Source organism: Cynoglossus semilaevis, chromosome 12 (assembly GCF_000523025.1).
Source record: "Cynoglossus semilaevis isolate Cse_v1.0 chromosome 12, Cse_v1.0, whole genome shotgun sequence".
NCBI lineage: Eukaryota > Metazoa > Chordata > Actinopteri > Pleuronectiformes > Cynoglossidae > Cynoglossus > Cynoglossus semilaevis.
In genome coordinates, this window is record NC_024318.1 from 16,510,334 (window position 1) to 16,536,114 (window position 25,781).

The 25,781-nt window shown below is 39.0% G+C and overlaps 4 protein-coding genes and 1 non-coding gene across 5 annotated transcripts in view; 4 read left to right on the forward strand and 1 right to left on the reverse strand.

Annotated features, from left to right (window-relative positions):
* The first annotated feature begins 31 nt into the window (after positions 1-31).
* On the forward strand, positions 32-8,517 carry mcm8 (minichromosome maintenance 8 homologous recombination repair factor). Its single transcript, XM_025060989.1, has 21 exons — positions 32-260; positions 762-1,022; positions 1,205-1,270; positions 1,361-1,443; positions 1,821-1,970; positions 2,081-2,178; positions 2,277-2,475; positions 2,729-2,814; positions 3,316-3,461; positions 3,658-3,732; positions 3,863-3,998; positions 4,690-4,720; positions 4,865-5,002; positions 5,164-5,224; positions 5,925-6,005; positions 6,120-6,315; positions 6,803-7,013; positions 7,089-7,298; positions 7,400-7,476; positions 7,650-7,839; positions 7,925-8,517. Exons 2-21 carry the CDS (start codon positions 770-772, stop codon positions 8,015-8,017), a joined length of 2,580 nt encoding a protein of 859 aa, XP_024916757.1. The 5' UTR covers positions 32-260; positions 762-769; the 3' UTR covers positions 8,018-8,517.
* On the reverse strand, positions 5,423-5,494 carry trnap-ugg (transfer RNA proline (anticodon UGG)). The gene has a single exon. It is a non-coding gene; the product is annotated as a tRNA-Pro (tRNA).
* A 303-nt stretch (positions 8,518-8,820) lies between the features above and the next one.
* Positions 8,821-14,761, forward strand: crls1 (cardiolipin synthase 1). The gene is made up of 7 exons (XM_008322512.3): positions 8,821-9,387; positions 11,081-11,218; positions 11,935-12,064; positions 12,339-12,424; positions 12,525-12,593; positions 13,582-13,673; positions 14,304-14,761. Exons 1-7 carry the CDS (start codon positions 8,977-8,979, stop codon positions 14,395-14,397), a joined length of 1,020 nt encoding a protein of 339 aa, XP_008320734.1. The 5' UTR covers positions 8,821-8,976; the 3' UTR covers positions 14,398-14,761.
* A 5,349-nt stretch (positions 14,762-20,110) lies between these two features.
* On the forward strand, positions 20,111-25,496 carry LOC103387749 (1-phosphatidylinositol 4,5-bisphosphate phosphodiesterase beta-1-like). The gene is made up of 7 exons (XM_025061000.1): positions 20,111-20,376; positions 21,810-21,887; positions 21,997-22,065; positions 22,515-22,655; positions 22,768-22,847; positions 24,592-24,645; positions 25,117-25,496. The coding sequence occupies exons 1-7, from the start codon at positions 20,278-20,280 to the stop codon at positions 25,241-25,243; spliced, it is 648 nt and encodes a 215-aa protein (XP_024916768.1). The 5' UTR covers positions 20,111-20,277; the 3' UTR covers positions 25,244-25,496.
* LOC112486245 (1-phosphatidylinositol 4,5-bisphosphate phosphodiesterase beta-1-like) overlaps positions 25,469-25,781 on the forward strand; it is a 15,333-nt gene continuing 15,020 nt past the window's right edge. Inside the window, exon 1 of the mRNA XM_025060963.1 lies at positions 25,469-25,485. Coding sequence (XP_024916731.1) covers positions 25,469-25,485 — 17 coding nt within the window. The remainder of the gene's footprint in view (positions 25,486-25,781) is intronic.

The window sequence follows — 25,781 nt, forward strand, 5'->3', positions numbered from 1 at the left end:
CAATGATTAGAGTTTTGTTTGCTGCTGGCTCGATCTGCAGAACAGGTGCTTGTAGTTACCTTTATGGCCACTAGATGGCAGAATGGGCAGTTAGGGTCGTTATTCGCTATGGAAATTGTGAAAGAAGAAGCTTTAGAGCTGTTGGAGGGAAGTACGACGGTAAGTTATGCACGTCTCGTCAAATTTAACAAAAACAATAGTTTTTTTTTTTCAGTTTAAATTGAAGAAATATTTACCACAGTGAGTAAGAGACGAAACAGGTTTGTTCCCCGCCGCACTCATGCGTTTCGAAACCGGGTCTTTAAATTCGCGAAATGTATTTTTTAATAAAGTGTCAAACTTGCACTGACAGTCTGTTACGTATATACGGAGGTGTGAATCGTTTTGATAAAACGTGTTTAAATGTGTTGCCGTTTGAAGCCGCGTTTGCTGTAAACGCTCTGGTCAAAGGTAACAACGACAATTTAAATGGTCGTGTGTGTTTATAGACTTTCTATATTGTCTATATTTTCTATATTTCTTTATTGTCATTGCACAGAAGACGTCCGTCTGTCTGCGTGTGTGCATGTGTTTATATTAGAATATACATGTATATATATATATAATTATAAAATATATATAAAAATATATTATATATATAAATATATATATATATATATTACTGTTACTGTCTGTATATATATATATATATATATATATATATATATATATATGTCACTGCTTGGTTTTGACTTCTTACTCTGCTGAATTATGTTTTGTAGAAAAAACAATGAGTGGACAGGGATCCAGTAGAGGTGGTGGATCGAGAGGTACCAGCGGTGGATGGAGAGGAGGAGGCCGTGGATGGAGAGGAGGAGGAGGTGGATGGAGAGGTGGAGGCGGTGGATGGAGAGGAGGAGGCAGTGGTTGGAGAGGTGGAGGCGGTGGATGGAGAGGAGGTGGTGGAGGATGGAGGGGCAAACCATGGAGAGGAGGGTCAGTGGGAAGTGGAGGACCAGGAAACCATGCGAGCCCTCAACGAGGTTGGTTCATTTTGCTTGTCTACTGTACATATTCTGAGGAGTATTAGTGTAGTTTGGTACAGCATAAAACACTAATGTGGAAACAGGCTTGTTTTTCACACGAATATAAAAAAATAAAAAATGTATATTTTGAAAATGCTTTTTCAGAATGCTCTGCTCTAACAGTCTGCCTCTCTCTTAAGCTCCGGCTCAGACAACACTTGATATGTTGTGTCCGTACAAAGGGTGGCAACTTTACTTCACTGAAGGTACTGTACACAGAGGATCTGTCTTGATGATGAAACATGCTGCATTTGCGTGGCTACTGTTGACGACTGTGTCACTTTCTTTATGCACAGGGTTCATACAGAGCTCACCGAGTGTTGAAAAAATCAAGGTGTTTGAGAAATACTTCCTTTCCAAGATTCAGCTGTACGACAAGGTCAGTGTGTCCCTCACTTTACAAGAGATTTTTTTTTTTTTTTTTACAATTATACATATATTATAATATACATATATATTATTATACATTTTATTGTGTGTTTGCTTAAGGCAGGGGTGCCATATAAGTAGATCAGTATCTGCTACTAGATTGCGATGGGTGCGCTGGTAGATCATGAGCAATTCAAATACAAAAACGTAAATATAAATCTAATTTTATGGTGTGTAGTAGGGACCATATATTGTAAGACTTGAACTACACATGCATTGAATCAGTACCGTTCAGATTATATGAGTTAATATGTATTTTAAGCTAGATCACCTGAGCGGCCATGTCAAAACGACAATGTTAAAAATATCCCTAATATCTACGTACAGGATGAGATTGAGCGGCAGGGCAGCATTTTGGTGGATTACTCAGATTTGATTGGGGACAAGGTTGTGCGTAGAGTTCTGCCTGACATCACTACGCAGCTGAAGGAGCAGCCAGAGTTGATGCTAAACTGTCTTGGATTGGCAATTCACCAGGTAACAAAAAACAAACAAAAAAAAAAAAGTTAGGAGGTCTCAAAATACTTTGAACATGAACATTGCTAATACTCCAAATATGGTGTGCTGAAATATAAGTTGCGTTTCAGGTGTTGACGGTAGATTTGGAAAAGCAGGCCTCGGAGCTGCAGGAGGAAGAACTTCCTGTTGCTTCACCGTTCATCAACATCCCTTACATCAGTGCAAGGTAATGAACGATGACTTTGATTCATTCATTTTGGGACGCATATTCAACTGCAGACATTGTAAAGGCCGTACTCCTGTTCCCCTGTTCGTGTACCACAGACTGTACAACTACGAACCACTGACGCCGCTGCGGATGTTGCGTGCCAGTGTGTTTGGACGACTGGTGTGTGTGAAGGGAACAGTGGTCAGGGTGGGCAATATCAGACCTCGTTGTACCAGGATGGCATTCAAATGCCTGGGCTGCTCAAACACACAGTCTCTGCCACTGCAGCACGGGAAATACGCCACGCCCACCAAAGTATGCACCACCACACAGAGATTATTTTTATATAATAAATCCTATATTTTCAATGTTGTTGTCTAGAGAGATTTTTTCCAACCTTTTTGAAACTGAGAGCTACTTCAAGGGCGCTTAATAATACCAAGAGCTACTTGTTTGATACAGGCTTCCCCAACAATGTAATAGTCTAAAAGGTCTAAAAGCTCTACCTTTACATCCTAAAAAAAACATTTTTTTCACTGCATTTTACTATCTTTTTTTTTTTTCCTAGTGTATCCAGCCAGAATGTCGCAGCCGCTCTTTCGTCCCCATCCGCAGTTCACCTCTAACACACACTGTCGACTGGCAGATCATCAAGTAGGTGTCACCTCTGTGAACTTAAAGCACTTGTAGAATCCTGTGTGTCTGTTGTCAGTTTAATACCAAGGAAGCACCGATACAGATACTTGTATTGGTATCGGGAGCGTTGATCCAGTGACCGAATACTGGGTCACACGGGTGAATTAAAATACTATTGAGAACCTGATAACATGTATATTTTTATCTGTACAAACCACAGTATGAGTTGCTGCCACCTAGTGGCTGGAGGCTTGTTATCATTCAAGGATTACAGCAGTGGTACACTTATGTCCAGTGTGCCATATTCTATTGAAATCCCCTAAAGTCCCACCTCACTATTTGTGAAGTACTCCATTATGTGATGATGGGAAACATTTTTTCATTGATCCTTCACAGGATTATGGAATTTGTAATCTGAAATCTTAACTTACTGAGGCTCTCTTGTGACATATTATGGATGAAACAAACCAAAAAAAAATCACATGTTTAATATCCTCTAAAAATTTCACTTTACCTCAGGGTGCAGGAGTTAATAGGTGGAGAGCAAAGGGAGACCGGACGAATTCCCCGCACTGTCGAGTGTCACCTGACCTCTGACCTTTGTGACAGCTGCGTCCCTGGGGACACTGTTACCGTGACGGGAATAGTCAGAGTCGCCAATGATGGTAAACGTCTGATACAATATATATACGTAGTCATCCATTTCTGGCCACCAGTGACGTGTACTGATGCTGATGTGGTTTAGGGTTCCACCTCCGCCTGTTGTAAAAAAAAAAAAATGTGAAGAACGTGAAATCCTATGGTAATGTTTAAACATGTCGGGTCAAATATTATATAAAAAGTAAATCACTTTGATTACAGGTAGTTCTAGAGGGAATAAGGATCAGTGCATGTTCCTGCTCTACCTTGAAGCCACCTCAGTCAGTAACACCAAAGGTACTGAACTGACTTTCAGTATAAAAGTCATACTTAATGTACTTCAAACTTTAATTATACCACGTTTAAACACATGTTTCTGTACGTGACATTATTGTCCTTTTTTTTTTCTCCTCTCTCTTCTGTGCAGGTCATCAGTCCAAGTCTGGCCAGGGGTCACGAGGGTTGCTTGAAGACCAGTCTGCAGGTGATGACTTCACCCTTAAGGAGTTGTACGCCATCCAGGAAATCCAGTCACAGCCTAACTTGCTGAGACTCATAGTACAGTAAGGAGCATTGCACCAACATTGTACATCCTAGGTTTTTCTATTATTTAGGAAATATAGGAAATATTGGTAAATATATATATACTGTACATATATATATATATATTACATGAGAAAAATTAATCTAAAATTTGATTTTGTTCAGTATTTGAATATAAAGTGTAATTGCATCTTCCCCTTGAAATGTCCACTTTCGTCTTCAAAAAAGTCAGTAATTCCATGTTATCCAATAATATCTTCCATTCAAATCTGAATTTTGTTTTTCAGACTAAAACTCAGACATTAAGGCATTAAGGTTACTACTAAGTTTGCAAGATTGCCAAGTAAACATGTTATCCAATAATATCTTCCATTCAGATCTGAGTTTTGTTTTTTTTTTAAACTCAGACAGTTTGCAAGATTGCCAAGTAAAAAAAAAAATCACTCATTTTCAGTGGGAGTCAATATCTTAGTTAATTTAGTCTTTTCCCACAGCTTTTAATAATTTCTTTTAATATGTCTAAATACCTTTTCATTTCCCTTTTGTAATGCAAAAATGTGTAACTTTTCCATGTTACACTCCCCACTCCACAAAAAAAATGTCTGTATCATATAATAACACATTTTTTAGTCTTATATATATCAACTAATTAATAATATTATATACATTGACATTTATTAATTTGTATTTTTTTATCACATTTCTCTTCAGCTCTTTGTGTCCAGTTATCTTTGGCCATTTGGTAAGTTGTATCAACAATTTTTTTTTTTTTTTTTTTTTTCAAAATTCACAATAAATGACATTATTAGATCTCAGGGCTGTAAATGTGTGCTTTGGAAGTAGCATCTATGCTTTGGAATCACTTTAAAATTCCCTGTTCCTGAAGCTGGTGAAAGCTGCACTTGCCCTGGCATTGTTTGGTGGACGCCAGAAACACCCAGGAAAGAACAGTGTTCCAATTAGAGGAGACCCTCACATCCTGATGGTGGGAGACCCCGGACTGGGAAAGAGCCAGATGTTACAGGTAGCACAGTACTGCACATGCAAAACGTTGGACGGTGTCAGCCAAGGCCTAGCTAACTAATGAGTTCAGGGGAATCTATGCTTTGTTACAGTGATGTCTCTTCTAAAATTCTATATCTGTGTTAAAACAATCTCAATAAAGCATGTTTTCTTTCCACAAAGGCAGTGTGTAATGTGGCCCCCAGAGGAGTTTATGTATGTGGCAACAGTACCAGCACCACAGGTAAGTTGTGCACCTTGTACTTGTATCTTATAGTATGTGTTTCTTTCTTACTGCGTCCTTGTTGCAACCAGAGCCCATGTATAAAAACGGTCATAGTCCTTCAGTTTACACAAGACACTTGTGTTCAACTGGTCAAACTTCTGGATCGAACTTCATTATTCTCTCAGGAGTCTAAATAAAGAATCAGTGTTTCGAGGTGGGCTCGTCCGGGATTTGAACCCGGGACCTCTCGCACCCAAAGCGAGAATCATACCCCTAGACCAACGAGCCACGAGCGGTGATTTGCGCAAACAAAACCACAGCTCTGTGGATTGGGTTTTAAAACGCACCACATGACCTGCGGCCGCACTAAGATTTAAATATACTTCCTTTTCCACAACCACTCTTTTTTCCTAGAAGTCGTCTATCCCAATGGTTACTGTACTCCTTTCCTTACTATACCATGACCCAGCCTCCCAATACTAATTATTTTTTGGTTTCCTTATTATTGACCACCAACTCTCCTCATCTCTTTTCATGCGACCTAAATTGAAAACCATCATTTTTCAAACCTTCGTGGCAACACTGTGGTCGTCCAGAGCTTACATTCTACACTTTCATTTCTCGAACAGAAGGATAGATAAGTTCTATGGTCTTTGGTTTCAACAAAACCCAGTGGCATTGTGGTATTTACGTAAATAAAACTCTAAAATTCTTTCAGGATTAACAGTAAGCTTATCACGAGATGCAGGAACGGGGGATTATGCTCTTGAGGCTGGAGCGTTGGTGCTGGCTGACCAAGGTCAGGGGGTGAAAAAACTCAACTGTCTTCAAACGCAATATCACACAATTGAAAGACAAATGGTACATTTAAAAAAAAAAAAAACAAGCATGTTCCTCTATCTGTTCCCTTCAGGTCTGTGCTGCATTGATGAGTTTGATAAACTAGGTCACCAGCAACAGGCTCTGCTTGAAGCCATGGAGCAGCAGTCAGTAAGTCTGGCAAAGGCAGGAATAGTTTCCTCTCTACCTGCCAGAACATCAGTCGTAGCAGCTGCCAATCCAGTTGGAGGACATTACACCAGATCCAAGACTGTTTGTGAAAACCTTAAGTAAGTTGGGTTAGCGCAGTACTTCTCAAACAGTGGGGCGGGCCCCCCTAGGGGGCGCTGTTAGGTGTCGGGGGGGGGGCGTGAGGGGCTTGCAATGGAATATGGCACACTGGACATAAGTGTACCACTACTGTAATGCTTGAGTGATAACAAGCCTCCAGTCACTAGGTGGCAGCAACTCATATAGTGGTTTCTACAGATAAAAATATACGTTATCAAGATCTCAATAGTATTTCAATTTGCAAGGGGTGTGGGTTGGTAAATTACCCAATATTGGTCCCAAAACTATCATTTATTTATTGCAAAAAAAAATGTCTTTGTTCGTCAATGTGTGACATGCAGTGCAATTACATCCTCTTCTGCTAGGTGGCAGCAGATGGCTATTAAAACTAAAAAAGATAATGTTGAATCTGTTGAAGATCTTTGTGTCTTTCTTCAATTCCTGCCAGTATATCAGCGTTGTCTTGGCTTCAATCATTTTTTTCAGAATGGGCTCCGCTCTCCTCTCTCGCTTTGACATCATCTTCCTCCTTCTGGACATCCCGGATGAGACCCATGACCGCCACCTTTCGGAACACGTCATGGCAAATAGGTCAGGAAAAGGCCGGACCAGCAGCGCCACAGTTACCAGGGCTGCTGACAACCAGTTAGATTCTTCCGTCTTGCTAGAAGACATGCCGCTGTCTGAACGTTTGAAGGTAAGAATAGACCTTTGGTATTTATATATGAGTATAGTTTTTCTCTACTTAAATGCTTACAATCTCATTTTTAAGATCCCCGCAGGTAAAGTTATAGATGCCATTCCAGCCTGTTTGTTAAGGAAGTACGTTAGCTATGCCCGGCAGTACGTGAATCCGGTGATCTCTCCCGAGGCTGCAAAAACAATCCAGGACTTCTACCTGTCACTAAGAGCTCAGTCTCATTCCGCTGATGCCACACCTATCACCACACGTCAGCTGGAGTCCCTGATTAGATTAACTGAGGTAGGTTTCTTCACAAAGCAGACTCTCGTATGAAGCCATGAATCTGTGTATGATTGTCTGGTGTCAGCCCTTAGTGTTTGTTGTCTGTTGTTTTGCTCTAGGCACGAGCCAGGTTGGACCTCAGAGAGACAGCATCCAAGAGTGATGCCGAAGATGTCATCGAAATTATCAAACACAGGTGTGATACCGCTGGAATAACACATACCACAACACTGATGTTATACTCATGGAGTTCAAATAGGGTGCCCTACCCTCTAGTGCTTTTCCCAGGCTTGGTTTTCATCCAACGTGAAAATGTTTTCATTCCATGTTAATGTAAGATGAAAACAATGTGTGTTTCTTTTTGTACAGTCTGGCAGATATAACTTCCGATGGGTTGGGCAACCTGGAATTTGAAGTATCCCAGCGTGGGTCCGGCACGAGTCAACGCAGTGCAGCAAAACGTCTGGTCAATGCACTGCACTCGCATGCGCAGAGAACCAATCAGAAGCAGTTCGATTTGCAGACGCTCCGAGCCATGGCCGAAAAGATAAACATCAAGGTAATGGTGTTCTTATCCTTAGGAAACACCGCCATTGCATTTTCAGGTGTAAAATAATAATATTTATTTTTCTTTTTTTTTTTAGGTTATGGACTTTGAAGGTCTGGTGAGTTCATTAAATGAACAGGGTTTCCTACTAAAGAAAGGGGCCAAGTTGTACCAGCTACAAACAGACTGAACTCTGCAACTACTGCAGCACTCAGCCAAGTGTTTACACCAGAGAACACAAGAAGACCATACAATAAGAGTAAGTTTGGTCAACAGTCAGCTGTTTTGACACCACATAGTGACCCAGGAGCACCAGTTCACCCTCATGGACTACCCAAGGTGCCCTTGGAGTACAGTAGCATTACAGAGCATTACATAATTTTATTATTTATTATTATTATTACATTTTGGGGGTTGTGTATCAAACAAGTAGCAATTTATATACCCACAGTTTGTAAAAGGTTGGTGAACCAACCTGCCATGATACTTTGAACAACTGTTAAGAATTGTAGGTGATGACATACTGTACACGTTGTAATGCTTTTGGATACCATTTCCTGTCCTGTTTAGTTTCTACTGTTTGCACTTTATACATTTTTATTAAAAAAAACTTATCAAAAACACCTGTTTTCCTGTAAATATATTTTTGTTTGGTGCATTGAAATGGCTCTTGAAATGGTGAAGAATGTGGTTTTCAGTAAACGCTCTTGAAATGGTGAAGAATGTGGTTTAAACATGTGGTAAATGGACTTTCTGTGTGGATGTTGCCTGTTTTCACGTCTGTATACTGTATGTTAATTTAAATTTAAAAAAAGTTATAAAAGTTATTATATAGGTTATTCTTATAATTTGTAGTTTGTGTAACTTTTTGCATTCTCCGTTTGAGCACAACTTTGAAATCTTTCATCCTAAACACTTCATCCTCCCTGATGTGGAAGTAGGACTTTCAAAATAAACGTCCTCTAAAGGAAAGCCTGCATCCTTGTGGACCGTTTTACGACGTGGTTTGACGTTTCACTTTCCGGCAACATGGAAACCTGCTGTAGTGAGTTACTGTAAATCCACTCTACTGGGGGCATTACTACCAATGTACTTTTTTGTCATGAAACAAATGTCACGGAGCTGGCGGTCTGTGACTCGGTGACAGTGATGACCGCGGTGATGTGTTTTCAGCGATTGGTCAGGGTCGGCTGTCCGCTGTCAGTGCGCTGTAGTGCGGGCGTGTGCGGGCTCCAGTCCAGGTCATGGCGGCCCTCTTTCACACCTGTCAGCGAGTATCTGAGGGTAAAGGTCCCCCATGTGAGACTAAAAGGGACTGATAGTCGCGTGGTGTGTTGGGGTAGAGTCGCGCAGCAAGTAAAACCAAGTTTCTGGAAAGAGCCTCAAACAGTTTTTCTGTACCGTGGAGGTCACTATGGATGTGCGGTCACTCAGTGGTCCACAGCGGGTCCAAAAGTTCGTGGACTTTGTTGTGAAAATAGGAAGGGCAGCTCGAAGGAACCTGAACGAACGGAGGACACTACAGTACCCGGACATGGACTCTTTAAGTTCAAAGAGCTGGTGAGTGAAGAAGGCGACTGTCTGCTCCCTAATGTAGTGTGACCCGCGAAAAGCAGCTAACAGACTCATGTTGTCTTAAGACGACATTATGAACACCAGACTTTTCATAAGCAACGGCGAACAAAACGAACTACTTTGTGTTACAGTGATTTATTAGTTAAATGAACAATGTATGAAGCATTTGAAAGTATAGCTATTTAGCTAAAGCACCATGTATAAGTCATATATACACTTCATATGTAAGACATTTTGTTTAGCATTATTGTTTGATAGAGCAGTTTAACTCCTTCGAGTCCAAGTTATAAAAATGCTAATTGCTCAGGTATTATGCTTTTTTAACGAAATGTATTTCGCTAACCACGGTATTTCTGGTAAGTTTACTAGAAAATCATAAAATACACGCGCAGTATAGCATTTTGTTTTTTCAAAGTAGAAGTCTGTGGGTAGTTTTCCACTTTCCTGGCAAATGAACACTGTATATGTATTGATACCATGCTTTACTTTAGATACTATAGGTCTATAGTAGCATTTTTAAAAGTATTTTAGATAACATTAGTGTATACAAGTGTGACACTATTTATTCAACAACATATCCATTGCAGTGCCTAATAATAAAAAGGAAAAAAAAAATACATAGAAAAGTAAACACTAAAACCGTTGCATGCTATTATGTATCCGTTAATAGAAAAACATGGCCATTTGACTTTATTATGCAGGTACATTTTTTCCAAGATTATCAAATGTTGTTTTGAGAAGAATTAACATTTGAAGAGCTCTTAAAGATGGGCTTGTACATAAACAATAAAGGGGCAAAAAACCTTAACAACTGATTTCAGTCTCTGTACGTTCTTAATTATTGATGCAAAATCCTAATCTGATATTTGACAGTCAGGCTTTTCTAGCGTAGTGCTTAACGCTAAACTCCCAGGGATTAGCATAGCTGTGGGCTGTACTCTACAAACAACATTGTTGCAAAACTTTGCATCCCGTCGCCTACGCATTAAAGGCACCTTTGCACTTTTGTTTTCACAGCGGCTGGCATGGCTTTGAGTTGTACCACTTCCACCTACTGAGGAATACTTGTCTTTATTTCCCACCTCAAATGACCACTTTGACCGCAAGGAACAATAATAAATACAATATTTGAATATTTTAATGAATATTTTTATGTCATATTACAACATTTTTATACAGCTTTATTCAGGTGCTGTGATAAAATAGGCTAGCATCCAATTTCACCTTCACGTCCTGCTAGTATAAACCCTGCGTTAGTTGACATTAAGAAAAACTGCTGTAATAACACAGTCCCTTATTCCGATGAAATTGTTCAATGAAACACTTGTCCTCTCAATGTCCCCTAAGACATTTTCTAGTTACATAAACAAAGGCGCTACTGTTGGACTTAATGTTTTATTATGTAAAAAAATAAACTGCTTGAGGTTAGGGTCCAGTAATACAATTTTCTCATTATGTATTCACACTTTCTTCATATTGATGATACTACTTTGTGTATTTGGCTACACAGGAGTGTTATCAACATTATGTATTCACACTTTCTTCATATTGTGTATTTGCCTACACAGGAGTGTTATCAAGTGTAATACACCATGGAAAACTAGTATTATCCTGCCGCAAGTATAAAAATGCTCAATGATCTATTTATTTACATCTGTGACGTTTTGTTTTTCTGCAGTATGAGAACCCATGGACGATCCCTAACCTGCTGTGTGTGTGTCGTATTTTCCTGGCTCCACTGCTGGGTTACCTGGTCGTCCAGCAGCACTTTCACATGAGCCTGGCCCTGTTTACGTTGGCTGGAGCTACGGACCTGGTAACGTATTCCTACTCTCGAGTCACGACTCCGTCCACGAGTCCACAGTACCCGGTCTGGCTAGTCCAACAACATACATGCAGACAGTCCCTGACTGACGGAGGGGTCTTAGAACAAGTTATTAGTAACCACTTAAAGGTAGAATGTTCTTCTCACTAGTGTAGTACTTTCGATTTCAATTCGAATTCATTGGAATTCGATTCAAAATACGCAAATAATTCATTATTCATTACCAGATCAGTATTTTTAAATAATTATTTATTTAGTTCCACGCTCATATAAACAGCCATGTTACAACGCATAGCATTTTAGGAACATCTGTAAATAAAGCATCAGCACAATAATACTAGTACTGAATATAATGTACAAAAATTAAAATAAATGAAGATGACAGCGCCCCCTACCGGTCAGGGGTCTTGTAGTAGAAAGTAAGAATAAATAATAGAAGTAAAAAACACCTTTGCCTTTTCCCATGTTCAGAGGATGACTCAGCAGAAATCTGCATAGTGATTTGACAGAATTATCACACCAGAGATTATCATTAGGCTTGAGACAGAATTGAACCCAAAGCAGCTCTGTCACCCCAACAAACCAATGATGGCCAACTCTGTTGCCTACCTCTTGTTGTCGAAGCTTTTTTTTTTTTTTTTTTTCATTTATACAGTATACATTTATTCAAATGTCTTCATCTTTCTTCTGTTCCCTCTTTACCTCAGTTGGATGGTTACATCGCGAGAACTTGGCCAAATCAAAAGTCAGCCTTGGGCAGCGCTCTGGACCCCCTGGCTGACAAAATCCTCGTCAGTATATTATACGTCAGCCTCACCTATGCTGATCTTATACCAGGTATTAGACTGTGTGTGTGTGTGTACTTTGATCACATTTCTAAAAGGAGATAACTTAGCTGACATTTAATTTAATTTTTTTTTAGTTTCTCATTAACATTGCCACTGATTATCCAACTGAATCTCTTTATTTTCATGACAACTGATTTGATTTTATTAATTCAACATTTATTACTGTTTAATCCCAGTTGTCGAATTTTGTTTTATTGCTTTTAATTATTTTTGCATTTAATTGGCATTTCGTTAACGACGCCACCTCTTCTTCTCCGTTTCAGCTCCCCTGACGGCTTTAGTGATTTTCAGAGACATCGGCTTGATAGCTGCCGTCTTCTGGATCAGATACAAGACTGTTCCTCCGCCGGTGAGGCTGTGTTTTTATTCATTTTTAAGCTTCAAGGTGTTGAGTAACCCAGTTTGTGTGAACATATTAATAAATGTCTTTAATGCTCTTTTTTCTGCAGGTGACACTTGCCAAGTTTTTTAATCCCTGCTACACCACCGCTCAGTTAAAGCCCACACTTTTCAGCAAGGTAAGGCGCCCAAATCCACCCACATGTGCACTACAGTGGACGCTGTACCCTTGGTCGAGTGGAGTAGCAGTAAAAATATACCTCTCGCTTATGCGTGAATGTCACGAACATCCAAATCACAATTACAGCTGTACTTTTAAATATAGCTTATTTTTTATTAGTTATTATAAACATTACAGAGAATGTTACACGTTTACACGTTTCACACATGTCCTTTTAATTCTTAAAGCAATATCCTCATCCACCTTCATGCATATAACTGGTTACACTGGTTACACACATTTCATCTGTCCGTTTCCCGCTTGCAACACATTGGCTGTAATGTCAGTTGATACCACTAGATGGCGACAGACCCCATTTACTTTGCTCGAGGATGGCCGATCACTCAGTTATAGGACTTTTTTTATGCCAACTTTTTATTAAATAATTATGTTGTTATTATAATTGTTAATAATAATTACGTGTAATTAATCTTGTAAATTGTTTTTAGTGAAGACAAACAAAAATGTAATGACTGGTTATAATTATGGACATGTTTAAAATTAATATTTTCTTTGTAACAAATAAATTCATTTACCCTAAGAACTGATAAACACATCAAGATGCAATATATTTATTGTATGTATTTAACAAAATCTATCTATTTATCTATCTATCTGTCATCTATCTATCTATCTCTCTATATATCTATCGTTCCCTACTATCTATCTATCTCTCTATATATCTATCATTCCCTATCTCTCTCTCTCTCTACCTATCTATATCTCTCGATCGATCTTTTCCCATTTCTCTTCCAACCAAATGCCATTTTACCAGCGATACGTCCATGCAAACAACGTACATTGTTAAGCGAAAACATCACCTGTGGTGAGGTGATGAAAACAAGTGCAGCTCAACAATGGGCTCTCTGTCTGAATAATTTATTATGATGCATTAATGGACCGTCTGATTTGCTCATCGCTCGGCGTGTTTTCCCGTTTGTCGGCAGGTGAACACAGCCATCCAGCTCCTCCTGGTGGCAGTCTCTCTCGCTGCTCCCGTGTTCCAGTTCACAGACAGCGTCCTGCTGCCGTGCATATGGTTGGTAGACCCGCTTTTAATCACTTAAACACGGTGCCATTCACAAACGCCGAATGTGCCCACGGTGTCCTTCACCATAGCTGAGGTTACCACAAAGAGACACTCGTTTTTGTTGTGCAAATGCTTTTAGAATGCAAATTGATTCGGTTTCGTCAAGCACAAAGATGCCCCTTGTTCCAGCCGAGCGCTGGGTTAAAAGAGCTGACTCATTTCTGTCCGCCGCTCTGAGTGAGCTGAATTTGTAAAAGCAGACCGAGAACAAACATTTGACATTGTCACGCCGAGCCACGGTCTAATACAAGTGTGCTTTAACTGAGTGACACGGACCACAGGTCGTACATTTAGAATTGTTTTTTGTTTTTTTTTTGTCCTGCTAACACTCATTTTTTTTTTTTTTTTTTTTGTCCTGCTGACACTCGAATTAAACGGAGTGCATTGCATACAGCAGTGATGGTCAACTGGTGGACCGCAGGCCCAATATGGCCCACCGAACGATTGGATTCCAAAATAAACATTGTAGTCATATCATATTCATTAATAATTTTAGACAAAAATGTGATTTTATTTATTTATATTTGAGTGTCTCTCTCTATTTTTTTCAATAATTTTCTTGTGTTTTCTCTGTTTCAGGTATGTAACCGCAGTTACCACCACGGCTTCAGGCTACAGCTACTGGCACTACGGCCGCAAAACAGTCAAAGTCCTAAACACCAGGTCCCAATGACCTCAGGTCAGAAAATGCCCAGAACACATGAGAAAACTGACACAGTGACATCTGCTGGTAGCATCGTGAAACTCTTTGCATAAAACAGCAATGAGTCACGTCGACCAATCAGTTGCAAGCTGCTGAGTGCAACTAATCACGGGCTGACAAGAGACAGCACAGAGCAAGATACTTTACTTTTTACTTAGTTTTTTAGACTGGGGGTTATGATGTCATCGGAGTCGTTGTCAAGTAAATGTCAGTTTTGTTAAACAAAGACTTACAAATAATAATAATAATAAAAAAAAGAAAAGTTCTGATCTGTTGGTGTTTTCTTGGCAACTTAACAGTAGTGTGAAAAAAAATATTTGCAGTTTTTAAAAATGTGAGAAAAGCTTAAAATGAGCTATGCAGTTTTTAAAAATGTGAGAAAAGCTCAAAATGAGCTATTGTTTTTTTTTATGCAACCAAATGCTAATTGGCCAAATGCTACGTTATCAGCCTTTTTATTCCACTACAATAAAAACACCATAAGGATGTTCAAAAAAATCGTGTTTTTCCTTCTGCAAACTCAAATATGGTATAAACAGAAATTAAAAAAAAAAAAGTTTTTCCCATGAATTACTAACATAGAGTTCCAGCCCAGGAGGACAAGAGGTCAAAATTTGCATTTCTAAGTTGACTTAAACATTGAAATGTAATTTTTGATGTACTTTCTTTTAATTGCCTTTAAGTTTGCCTGGCCACTTTACAATGTTTGTCTTTTTGGTCTGAGCCCGCGATGCTGCTTCTTTACTGGTCGGTTTGGATTGTTGTTTGATCGTCACCCGTTTGTAACGTGTACTGTACATGTCTTACAGGTGTGCATTTTCACACCGTTTCCTGGTGAAGAAGCTGGTGCCACTATGCAAAAGTGTAGCAACTAACATTTTCTTTGGCAAATACCCTTGACTGTATAGCTGTAACTACTCCATAATGTATAAATAAATGTTTCTGCAATCGATTATTATTAGTTTAAATTACAAATATTACAGTCCATGTAATAGTCTGTGTAATAAAAATAATTTATCAAGTTAAGAAACTCAGCAGCATATACTTCATTATAAGCCAATTCAACCTACTTTAAGCTCCTACGGGCCGCACCAAATGACTCGCTGGGCCGCATGTGGCCCGCGGGCCTCGAGTTTGTTTTAAACAACGATACTTTGTGAGAGCCTCTTTTCGAACGATTGCCTTCACGTGGGCGTGTTTTGCAGTTGTTACAGTTCTCAGCGGTGGCTTCAGACTGAGATCAGTTTTTTCCCCCGCCTCTCCTATGTATTTTTTCTTTTTCCATCTGCGTACACCGTTCTTTTGAACAGTGGCTGAAATAACTTAACAGAGAAACAGTTCCAGAGAAAAATCCATTATTACAGCACAGCTGGTATAAAAAAAATAGTTGACTTTAGTCATAAAAAAAGAGATCTTTACTGACAACTTTTTTTTTTTTTTTTTTCCAAATAGAAATCCATGTGAATTTCCATGGCGATTGTTTGGAATACACCGCGTTCATTTAATTCTTATTGTACACAGTTTTTTTGATTTGGTTGGAACTGCTGATCAACTTTTCTAAAGTTCGATAGAAATAGCAGAATTAAATTAGCAAATCATTGTGATAATGATTGATTTATTGTCCGAAATCCAGCGTCAAATTGACAAATTGCCCGTGGACCAAAACCAGCGAAATCCAGCGTCAAATTGACAAATTGATAGGAACGTAATTGCTCGGAGGTGTACGATCAGTTATACCACCGGTGCCAAACATACGGCCCGTGGACCAAAACCAGCCCCGTTTGGGGTTTGAATCCGGCCCGCTTGATGAATTTTGAAAAAAAAAAACAAACCAAATAAATACACAAATACTTCATGTTCGGGAAATGTTTTGTAAAGTTACGTTTCATTAAATATGAATATTTATCTAATGTACTTTTTTTGCATCGAAACAAAGGGGGGGAAAAGATGGTTTGGCTTTTATATGAAGGTTGACTTGTAGTTATTAAACGAAAAAGTCAGTTGCTGTGTAGGAGGAAGTACCGCAGTACACGAGGTCGTTACACTGTATCAGCGAGGTCTCTCCTGGAGAAAGATCCCAAGGCAGTTTCAAGATGATGTCTCTGCAGAAACAAACAACATCGCAGAGTTTATATTTATAGTATTTAGTATCGGTATCCATTGACTGGTGATATAATATGATTGTACGAAACGTTTTCCTGAACACGAAGTGTACTTTTTCATTTTCAAAATCCATCAAGCGGGCCGGGTTGAAACCCCAAGCGGGCCCAATTTGGCCCGCGGGCCATATGTTTGACACCCCTGATTTACACCTTTGACTGCAATAGAATTATCTCCAAAAGTAGAAAGAAGAAAATAGCATTAAAACAAAATGCGTTCAGACTTTTGTAACTTAACACTCTCCTCGGTGAAGTAGTTAGCTGTTCCTTGTTTTTTGTTTTTTTTTTGTCTCCTGAAAAGTCACCGGAACCACAGCAGGCTTCACACGGAGTGAAAACTGCAATTGTCTTTGGAAAGGCTCTTATCAGAGGCCCGTAGGAGAAAAAAACAGGCTGCTGCCACAACATCTTGACATTGCTGGCAATTCCTTCTGGCTGTGCGGCTCTGCAGGGGTTGGCTGCCGTGTAACTCTGTGTGTGTGCGGGCAGAACAATCTATCACGGGCGCAGAGGATCTCTAAACTGCCAGAGATCCGAGTCGAAACTTCACTTTAAACTTGACACGCACGCGCGCACGCACACAGAGAAGACCGTTCCGATCCATATGTGTGCTTCGACCATGCACACACTTGCACTCCGGCGTCTTTTCTGCTCCTGAAATAGCTCTCAGCCTCCCACTCTCTCCCTTATGTAAGCTACCAGCACAGTGATCTGTTGATGAACAGGGTGTGTGCCAGTGTGCGAGTGCCGTTGCCTTTGCTAATGCAAATGCACCTCTGTCTCGCTGAGTGTCGTGGCGAGGTAATTTCGGGATGCGGCGAAGAATAAAGACGAGGCTCTAAAGCACGCGGTCGGTGTCACCTTCAACCCACCACTAATCACCGAACTGCCATCAAAATCCAAAGAGATCTGTTTTCTGCACAGGTCAAATGGACTAATCCCAGTTTTCCACAATGACTTTTAGTTCTGGTTTTGTTTAGTTTTTTTGACCGTAAAAAATCTAGGGATGTTTGATATTAACTTTTAATATCTATCTATTTATCTGTCTGTCTGTCCATCATCCATCCATCCATCCATCAGTCATCCACCCATCCATCCATCCGTTATCTATCTATCTATCCATCCATCCATCCATCCATCCATCTCTCCATCCATCATCCATCCATCCATCATCCACCCACTCATCTTTCCATCCATCCATCCTTCCATCATCCATCCATCCATTTATCCTTCCATCCACCTTTCCATCCACCCATCCATCCATCCATCCATCCATCCATCCATCCATCCATCCATCCATCCATCCATCCATCCATCCATCCATCCATCCATCCATCCATCCATCCATCCATCCATCCATCCATCCATCCATCCATCCATCCATCCATCCATCCATCCATCCATCTCTATCTCTCAGATGGGCAAACATGCAATAAATCTTGTCTTTCCAAACCCACATATAACACAGAATGTCAAAACACCTGTAAGGTTTATTGGTATTTCATACGGAAATGTAAAAGTTCTGCAGGTGAAACTGTTGCATGTGTACAGTACAGACAACGGCTCCACTGCTGCTGCTTTGAGGTTGAGTTGTACTTTCAACCGCATTATGAGAGTCAATTAGTCAACAACAGTCACAGGGGGGTTGGAATCAGTCCCAGCAGTTATCGCACAAGGGCAGGATACACCCTGGAGAGTTAGCAAGTACAACATCGGGAGTAGAACTTAAATAAAAGATTGATGTCTTTTAAAAGTTTCATACAGCTGAAATTCCTTTGTCTATTTATTCAATGTCAAAAAAAAAATCATAGTATTATTAACAATAATACATGATACATTGAACCCTGGAGTATTTACGCCACGTGTTTCTGCACCAGAGTGTGGGAGGCTGCTGCAAACTGATGAAGTGGAATATGTTTTAAAGATTTTTTTTCTACTGTAGCCGTGTCTTTGAAGGTCAAAAGGTCACAATTGCACACTTAGTGTTGCCTTGGCATGTTATTGATTTATTTATTTATTTTAAAAAGTGAGGTGAAAAAGTATTAAAATAAATCAAGTACTCAGGTTGAGGTTTTGACAATTCATAAGACTTACTACAACTTTAGCAAAAATAAATTGTCATTTCGAGGTCCTACTATAGTAGAGGTCAGTTTTTAAATTTCTATTTCAAGCTTGTTTCAATCATCCAATATGAGTCAGGATCCCAAATTGTTTATTTTTTATTTTTTATTATATTCCAATTTTGACAAATTATGTCTAAACTAAGTCTAACTGACTTAAAAAATATTATATATTTTATATATATTATATTATATATATGTATTTTTATATACTATATATGTATAAATATGTAAAGAAGTTAATAAGTCCTGTATTTGTCCCACAAATACGAAATTTTATATATAGTATACAAATATAATAACTAATGTGGTGAGATGAAACTATTATATATACTTACACACATATATATATACATATATGTATATATACATATAATAATTTCATCTCACCACATTATATATATTGTAAAATGATTACATACATATTTATATGTATATGCATATATAAATATATACATATATATAATCATTTCATCTCAGCACGTTATATATATATAGTGAAATGATTATATATACATATTTATAAATGAGTACATACATACACAGATATATATATACACACATAAATATATGTAAACATATATACGTATAATCATTTAATCTCAGCACATTATATATATTGTGAAATGATTATATATACTTATTTATAAATGTGCATATATATACACACATATAAATATATATATATACATATATACATATAATCAGTTCACCTCAGCACATTATATATATTGTGAAATGATTATATATGCATATTTATAACAGTGTATATATAGAAACACAGATATATATATGTATATATACACACATATATATGTATATATGTATATATACATAATCATTTCATCTCAGCACAGATAACAAAACATCACAGATGTAGACGTGTGATTTGGTGAAAACTGTCTTCAAGAACCCCCCGATCTGTCTGAATCATCGTTATCCGGTTGCCCACCTCGTTTAGCCTCTCTCCCTTGTGCTCACTTTCTAACAAATGTTGCTGTGTTTTTCTTTATGCTTCGCCCTCCTTCTCCTTCTCCTTCTCCTCCTCCTCCTCCTTATTTCCCGTCCTGTTCCCACACTCTTCTTCCTCTCTTGAAGTCTTTTTCTAGGTGCTCTTCTGTCTCTCTCCTCTCATCCCTCCTCCATCTGTGGGAAGGTTTTCTCTGTGCGCATGACACCGATGAGTCAATTTGTTGAGGCAGTGCACTCACACACACACACACGCGCGCACGCACACGCACATCACCCACGAAGGCACTTGTTTCTGTCTTTGTCTATGCAAGATGAAGGTCTGACTGAAGAGTGAGGGGTACACGAGCAGAGAGGAGAGGGAGAGAGAGAGATGGGAAGAGAGTGAGTCAGAGAGAGAGAGAGAGAGAGATGCAGCAGCTCAGTAGATGGGAAGAGAGTGAGTCAGAGAGAGGAAGAGAGAGAGAGATGCAGCAGCTCAGCGTCTCTCACTGACTTCCTCAGAGTTTGGACTCGGAGAGGACAGAGTGCACATCTCCAGATTGTCTCCTGCCCGAGAGTGTGTATCGCATGCGTGCGTGTGCGTCTGTGAGTCTAAAGCTATGGCAAGTGCACAGCCGGGGGTCCACGCTTTGAAACTTCAACCTCCCTCCGTCTCTCACACCCTGAGGACCGGCAGTAACTTCATTAAATGGGACGAGGTAAGGACGTTGTGGAAGTATTTGTAATATTTTTGTTTGGTTATTTTGACTTTATTTACGTTGTGGAAGTATTTGTAATATTTTTGGTTTGGTTATTTCCACTTGACTTGCATATATTTAAAGCACTTGAACGTACTCCACTGGGTGAAATGTGTCATGTTTGTTCGCATGCTGGTTTTTGGTGTATTTTTTTTAAATGCCACCTGTTGGTTGGTATTCGCTTGCCTCCATATACTAATGTGTACTAATGTTTACGCTCCTGTACCGGCAGTACACGATGTACGTGTATAACTGTGATTGCATGACTGCGTGGATCAGCTGTAGCGCACATAAGTACAAGATGTCCGTGCATGTGTGTGCGTGCGTGTGTGTGTGTACTGGTATGCTGGTATAAGTACAGAACCCTGAAATAAGAAACGCGCTGTTCAGTTACTATGGTAACTGGCATGCTTACCAACACACTGACCACATTGCTGTGTGTGTGTGCCAGAGCATGCACATGTATGTTTGTGGCACTGCACGTGTGTGTGTGTGTGTGAGTCTTATAGAAAATGGTCACAACATTTACAGTGGGCCATTATAAAACACAGAAATAGTTGCTATGCCAACAAGTAACAAGTAGGACTGTTGTGAAGCATCCTTCGATTCTTATGAATGTAGGAAGGAATCACCACTGTGGTGCTGTTCAGATGTCTGTGGCCAAATATTTTAAGGTAAATGTAAAAAATTAAAAAAAATAAAACGTAAATTTTTTAATAATTGCTAAATAATAATTACAATAAATATCAACAAATATATGTTTTTTTTTCAAATATTTATGTGTATTAGAAATAGCATTGATGCAATTTATCCATTGATCCCAGGACATTTTATATTTGCTTCTTTCCTACACTGACCTCTACCCTCTAGCCCCCAATGACCAGTTTTCCTTCCTCAAAACTAGATATCATTCAGTAAATAAATATATATATTCGGGGTTGTTTTTTTTTATCAGCAAGAGTTATTTGTTTTTGATGTTTGGGTAATAATAATGCGAACATAACTTAACAGACTTGCATACTGAATTGTTATACTTTAACATAACATTCACATTAAGCTCAATCACAAAATAATTTTAAAAATTAAATACGTTGTATTACTGTATGTACGGGGGGGTAGGATTACTGTCTTCATTGGAATGGACCTGTCCGTTAGCATAGCAAACAAAATGTGTGGTTACAACAAGTGTCCTTGATGTAACCCCACCCTTACCTTGAACCCATCAGTCACTCTGTCAGCACACCTAACCACTGTCTGACAGACCTTGTACAGTACAATGTCCTGCACCTCCCTCACATTCTTCTCTGCCACTCCCGACTGTGTCATACGGTAAAAAAGTTCCTTCCCAGTCGCCCCAGCATCGGCTTTCTCTAACTGTGTTGTTTTCTATCTAGGACCTCTCCACTGTTACACCAGTAACTCTGTGTGTGGACCCACATGGGTTTTACCTGTACTGGACTGACCAAAACAAGGTACTCACACAAACACAAAGACAATCAATAATTATGAACGGATTGATGGTATATTTTAAAGTAAATATTGGGGTTGAATTTTAAAATGTAAATGTATCTGTGTTATTAGGAAACAGAGTTGCTGGAACTGACCCTCATAAAAGATGTGAGGACAGGCCGAAACACCAAAACACCCAAGGTAACTTTGTTCTCTCGTTATAGCATTACACTCATCCACTCTCAGCTTGATCTCAGTTTGACATGATTTTTACTCAGCGTGGTTTTGGGAGGATTTCGAGATGTTGAAAATATTTCGAAATATAGCATGTAAAACAAATATTTCAGTTTCTTAAATATAGAAATGTCAAAAGCGTCTATACTTCCTCTGTATGTATCTGACAGACATGCATCAAATCAGACTGAACCACCAGATGTAAACATCGACAGACTTTACTGTTTCGCCGAAGCCTGCAAGCTGTCGGAAGACAGAAAAAGAACTTAAAATTGATTTGACCAATATTTTCTCTTCTCAGTTACAGCCACAAGCTCAAACTGATTAAAAAAAAAAAAAAGAACAAACAAACCAAATTCAACAAACATTTTCATTGTCTGTCTACATTTTTCCAAAAATCTTGTGTGGTTTGACAGGAGGCCAAACTGAGGGAGCTGCTGGATGTAGGCAACCTGGTTGGACGCCTCGAGAACCGCATGGTCACTGTGGTTACGGCCTTAGACCTGGTAAACATCAACCAGCTGAATTTCATCGCTACACAAGAGGACGAGGCCAAGGTATTCGTCTCAGAACAGCAGGGGTGTCGTCAGCTAGTGACGGCGGTCGGTGAGGTTATATGTAGATGATGTGATAATAACAACGATGATGATGATGATCTGCTCTCTGTAGCTGTGGTGCGAGGCACTCTTTTCTCTGTCTTCCAATCTGCTGAGTCACAATCTCAGCAGGGACCAGAGTCTGCTCAAAATGTGAGTAAACACACACACATACACGAACAATACGAGTTTGATGACTTTAGGACTTTAAGAGAATTTGAAAAAAAAAAAAAGGTACCCTCCCAGCCCCTTGCTGTAGTGACTCCTGATAAAGGGATAAGCCAAATTATTTTGTAATAAAAAACATTGAAAATAGCCACCTAAGTATCAAGGTTAGCCGTTTTAATGGTCCGCACTCATACAGGGTAAACTAGCAGCGCCCCCTATCTTTGGTAATAGATGTTGCTCCAAAACTGTGGCTCCAAAAGGCTGAGAGGTAAACGCTAAAAAAAAAAACAAGATGGCAATTTAAAAAAATAAATAAGAAAAATTAAAAAAATCAACACCTTCTTTGTCTGCACTGACTGCTGCCTGCTGGAGTTATTTATCAGATAAACTGTAGAGTCAAATCTCTAAAGGAACAAACTCAGGCCAGGGATATCTATACTCGATATTAAGTATAAAGTTAGGGCAAATAACAAAATTATAAAATAAATAAAGTAATATAAAATATAACATACATTTTCAATCTGTGTAAAATGTTAATATAAAGAAAACGTAAAAAACTATATATAATGTTCTACAATTTCAGTTGAACCTTTTGTGTGTTGTGTGCAATACTCTGCCTCGAAAGCAATGCTTTTATATTGCACTTGCAGATGTTGCAGTCACTCTGAATATTAATGGTAAAATTCTTCTATCAGGATGTAGTGTAGAGCAGCCCGAGGGATCAAAGGTCACAGCCATCAAATGATGAAAATTTTAAATTATTTATAATTTTTTTTCTCTGTACCATTTCATACTATTATGTAATCATTTTAAAACTTATGTAAAACCCTGATTCATCTTAATCTTATGTTTAGTTTAAATAATTAATTAGGTTTTATTCAGTTGGAGCTATATCATTGGATGTAGAGTTTTCATTTTGATACCAAAGCAAATGCTTTTTTGTATTAAAGCAAATAAAAGAAGCAATTTCCGTTCATTTCCGGTTTATTTATCTTATTCCGAACAATGTTTTATTTTGAAAAATTAACGGATTTCTTCCGCCTGTCTGTGACTCACACTTTTAATTAGTAATACATTTCCGCTAAATTGAAACCCCCAAGCTAGCAAAATGAACAGAAAACAAACGTCTTTGGAAAGTTTCTTAGCGCAGTCAGTGAGGAAACCGAAGAAGAGGCTACGTCTTCAAAGAAAAAGAAAAAGAAAGCTACATTTTACAGAGAGTTCCAGGAGTCCTACTTGAAATGTCGACTTATTGCGACAGGTTGTTCCCACGCAACAAGCCCGCGCTACATTATACGCGGTAAGTGGCCCTGTAATGAGTCAATTAAGCCTTCAAAACTTCTTCGCCACTCGGAGACCAAACGTTCTGCATTAAAAGACGACGTTACGAGGACGCTGCTAATAAAGTTGCATACACAGTGGCTTAACGTTTAATGTTATATTTAGAAAATACCAGTTTTTAATGCCCGTCGTATCATTTCAGTTAGTTGTATTTATTCGCCACACCCTAAAGGCCGGTCTGTAAAAAAATGTAGAAAATACCAGTTTTTAATGCCCGTCCTATCATTTCAGTTAGTTGTATTTATTAGCCACACCCTAAAGGCCGGTCCGTAAAAACATTGTTAGACATTTAACCGGTTCGTGGCGCAAAAAAAAAAAAAAGTTTTAAAAACTATGTACTGCCTGTCAGGGTTTCAAAGCATTTGACCTTTGTTCTTTTTCGTTTCAGGTATGTCAGACTGACCCTCCAGCCAAACACTGAGGGAAGAATCCCTGTCAAAAAGTGAGCTTACTATCATCTCCTACTCATAGTTTTTAATTAGTGGTCCTGGCTAAAATTAACATAAAGGCTCCTGTTACAATCAGAGGCTCAGGAAGTGAGAAATAGCCCAATCAAATCTGCAGAGACTTGAGGCCTAAACTTTATTCTTTTCTGCCCCTCACTTCCTAAAAATAAATTCAATTCCATGTGCACTTGGGAAAGCAAAAACAGGGACAGGATTCATGGAGGTGCTTAATTCAGCACTGACCTCGTAATCAACCACTGCCAAAGAACAAGATGGATAACACAGCGCTGATGGATGCCTGCGTTTAAGAGGCAGAGCAGGAGTTAATTTAAGGTCACTCTGTTTATTTGAAAGCACAGACAGTTCTTCAGAGAATGCTACAGTGAAAGGTTAGAATCACATCAAGTGTGTTTTTTTGTGGAAAGACTGTATTAAGATGTGCTGCGATGTACTTTCGGTCGTTTCAGTATCGTACGGTTGTTTTCGTCGGACAGGAAGAAAGTGGAGAACGCTCTGGAGAACTGCAAGCTGCCCTACGGACGGGTAAACACCATACACCATGAGCACCGTATTTTTACTTTGGTTTGTTGCTAAACTCCTAATGGAGATGATGTTATGCATATGTATGATGAATAGATTTTAGTGATTGATGCGTGAAGGTAATGGTCACATATTTTATGTTTATAATACAGGAGGTCCTCGGTTTACGACGACCTTGACCTATGGCGTTTCGTCATTATGTCGCCACACCCCTTACGTATACATTAAGAAAGTAATGTTTTGGCTTTGTTTAGATTCAGTAGTGATATGTTCTTCGTTATGACTCACAATCATAAGTGAGTCTTCCGGTGGCACTGCTTGTGACTCACAATCATAAGTGAGTCTTCCGATGGCACTGCTTGCCAGACCAAATCGTAGAGGACAATGCTGTGGCTAACTCGTATGTATTTAAAAGCAATAGTTTCCCAGCCAACGGTTTCTGTCTTCCTACATATTTTGCGATATGTACTATGTTATTGTATGCAGGTTCTGAGTTACAGCAAAAATTCGACTTACAACCAAACCCGGATATAAGTCAAGGACCCCCTGTAAATCATACTTTTATGGGAAGACAAATTCTGTAATTCTAGTA

Bases quoted from the DNA above. Each gene is read 5' to 3' on its own strand.
- crls1 (XM_008322512.3), top strand. From the start codon at position 8,977: ATGACCGCGGTGATGTGTTTTCAGCGATTGGTCAGGGTCGGCTGTCCG. The intron at 12,065-12,338 runs GTATTAGACTGT...TCTCCGTTTCAG, and splicing joins CTATGCTGATCTTATACCAG to CTCCCCTGACGGCTTTAGTG. The intron at 13,674-14,303 runs GTTGGTAGACCC...TCTCTGTTTCAG, and splicing joins GTCCTGCTGCCGTGCATATG to GTATGTAACCGCAGTTACCA.
- mcm8 (XM_025060989.1), top strand. From the start codon at position 770: ATGAGTGGACAGGGATCCAGTAGAGGTGGTGGATCGAGAGGTACCAGC. The intron at 1,444-1,820 runs GTCAGTGTGTCC...ATCTACGTACAG, and splicing joins AGATTCAGCTGTACGACAAG to GATGAGATTGAGCGGCAGGG. The intron at 4,721-4,864 runs GTAAGTTGTATC...CTGTTCCTGAAG, and splicing joins CAGTTATCTTTGGCCATTTG to CTGGTGAAAGCTGCACTTGC.
- LOC103387749 (XM_025061000.1), top strand. From the start codon at position 20,278: ATGGCAAGTGCACAGCCGGGGGTCCACGCTTTGAAACTTCAACCTCCC. The intron at 22,066-22,514 runs GTAACTTTGTTC...GTGGTTTGACAG, and splicing joins GAAACACCAAAACACCCAAG to GAGGCCAAACTGAGGGAGCT. The intron at 24,646-25,116 runs GTGAGCTTACTA...CGGTCGTTTCAG, and splicing joins GGAAGAATCCCTGTCAAAAA to TATCGTACGGTTGTTTTCGT.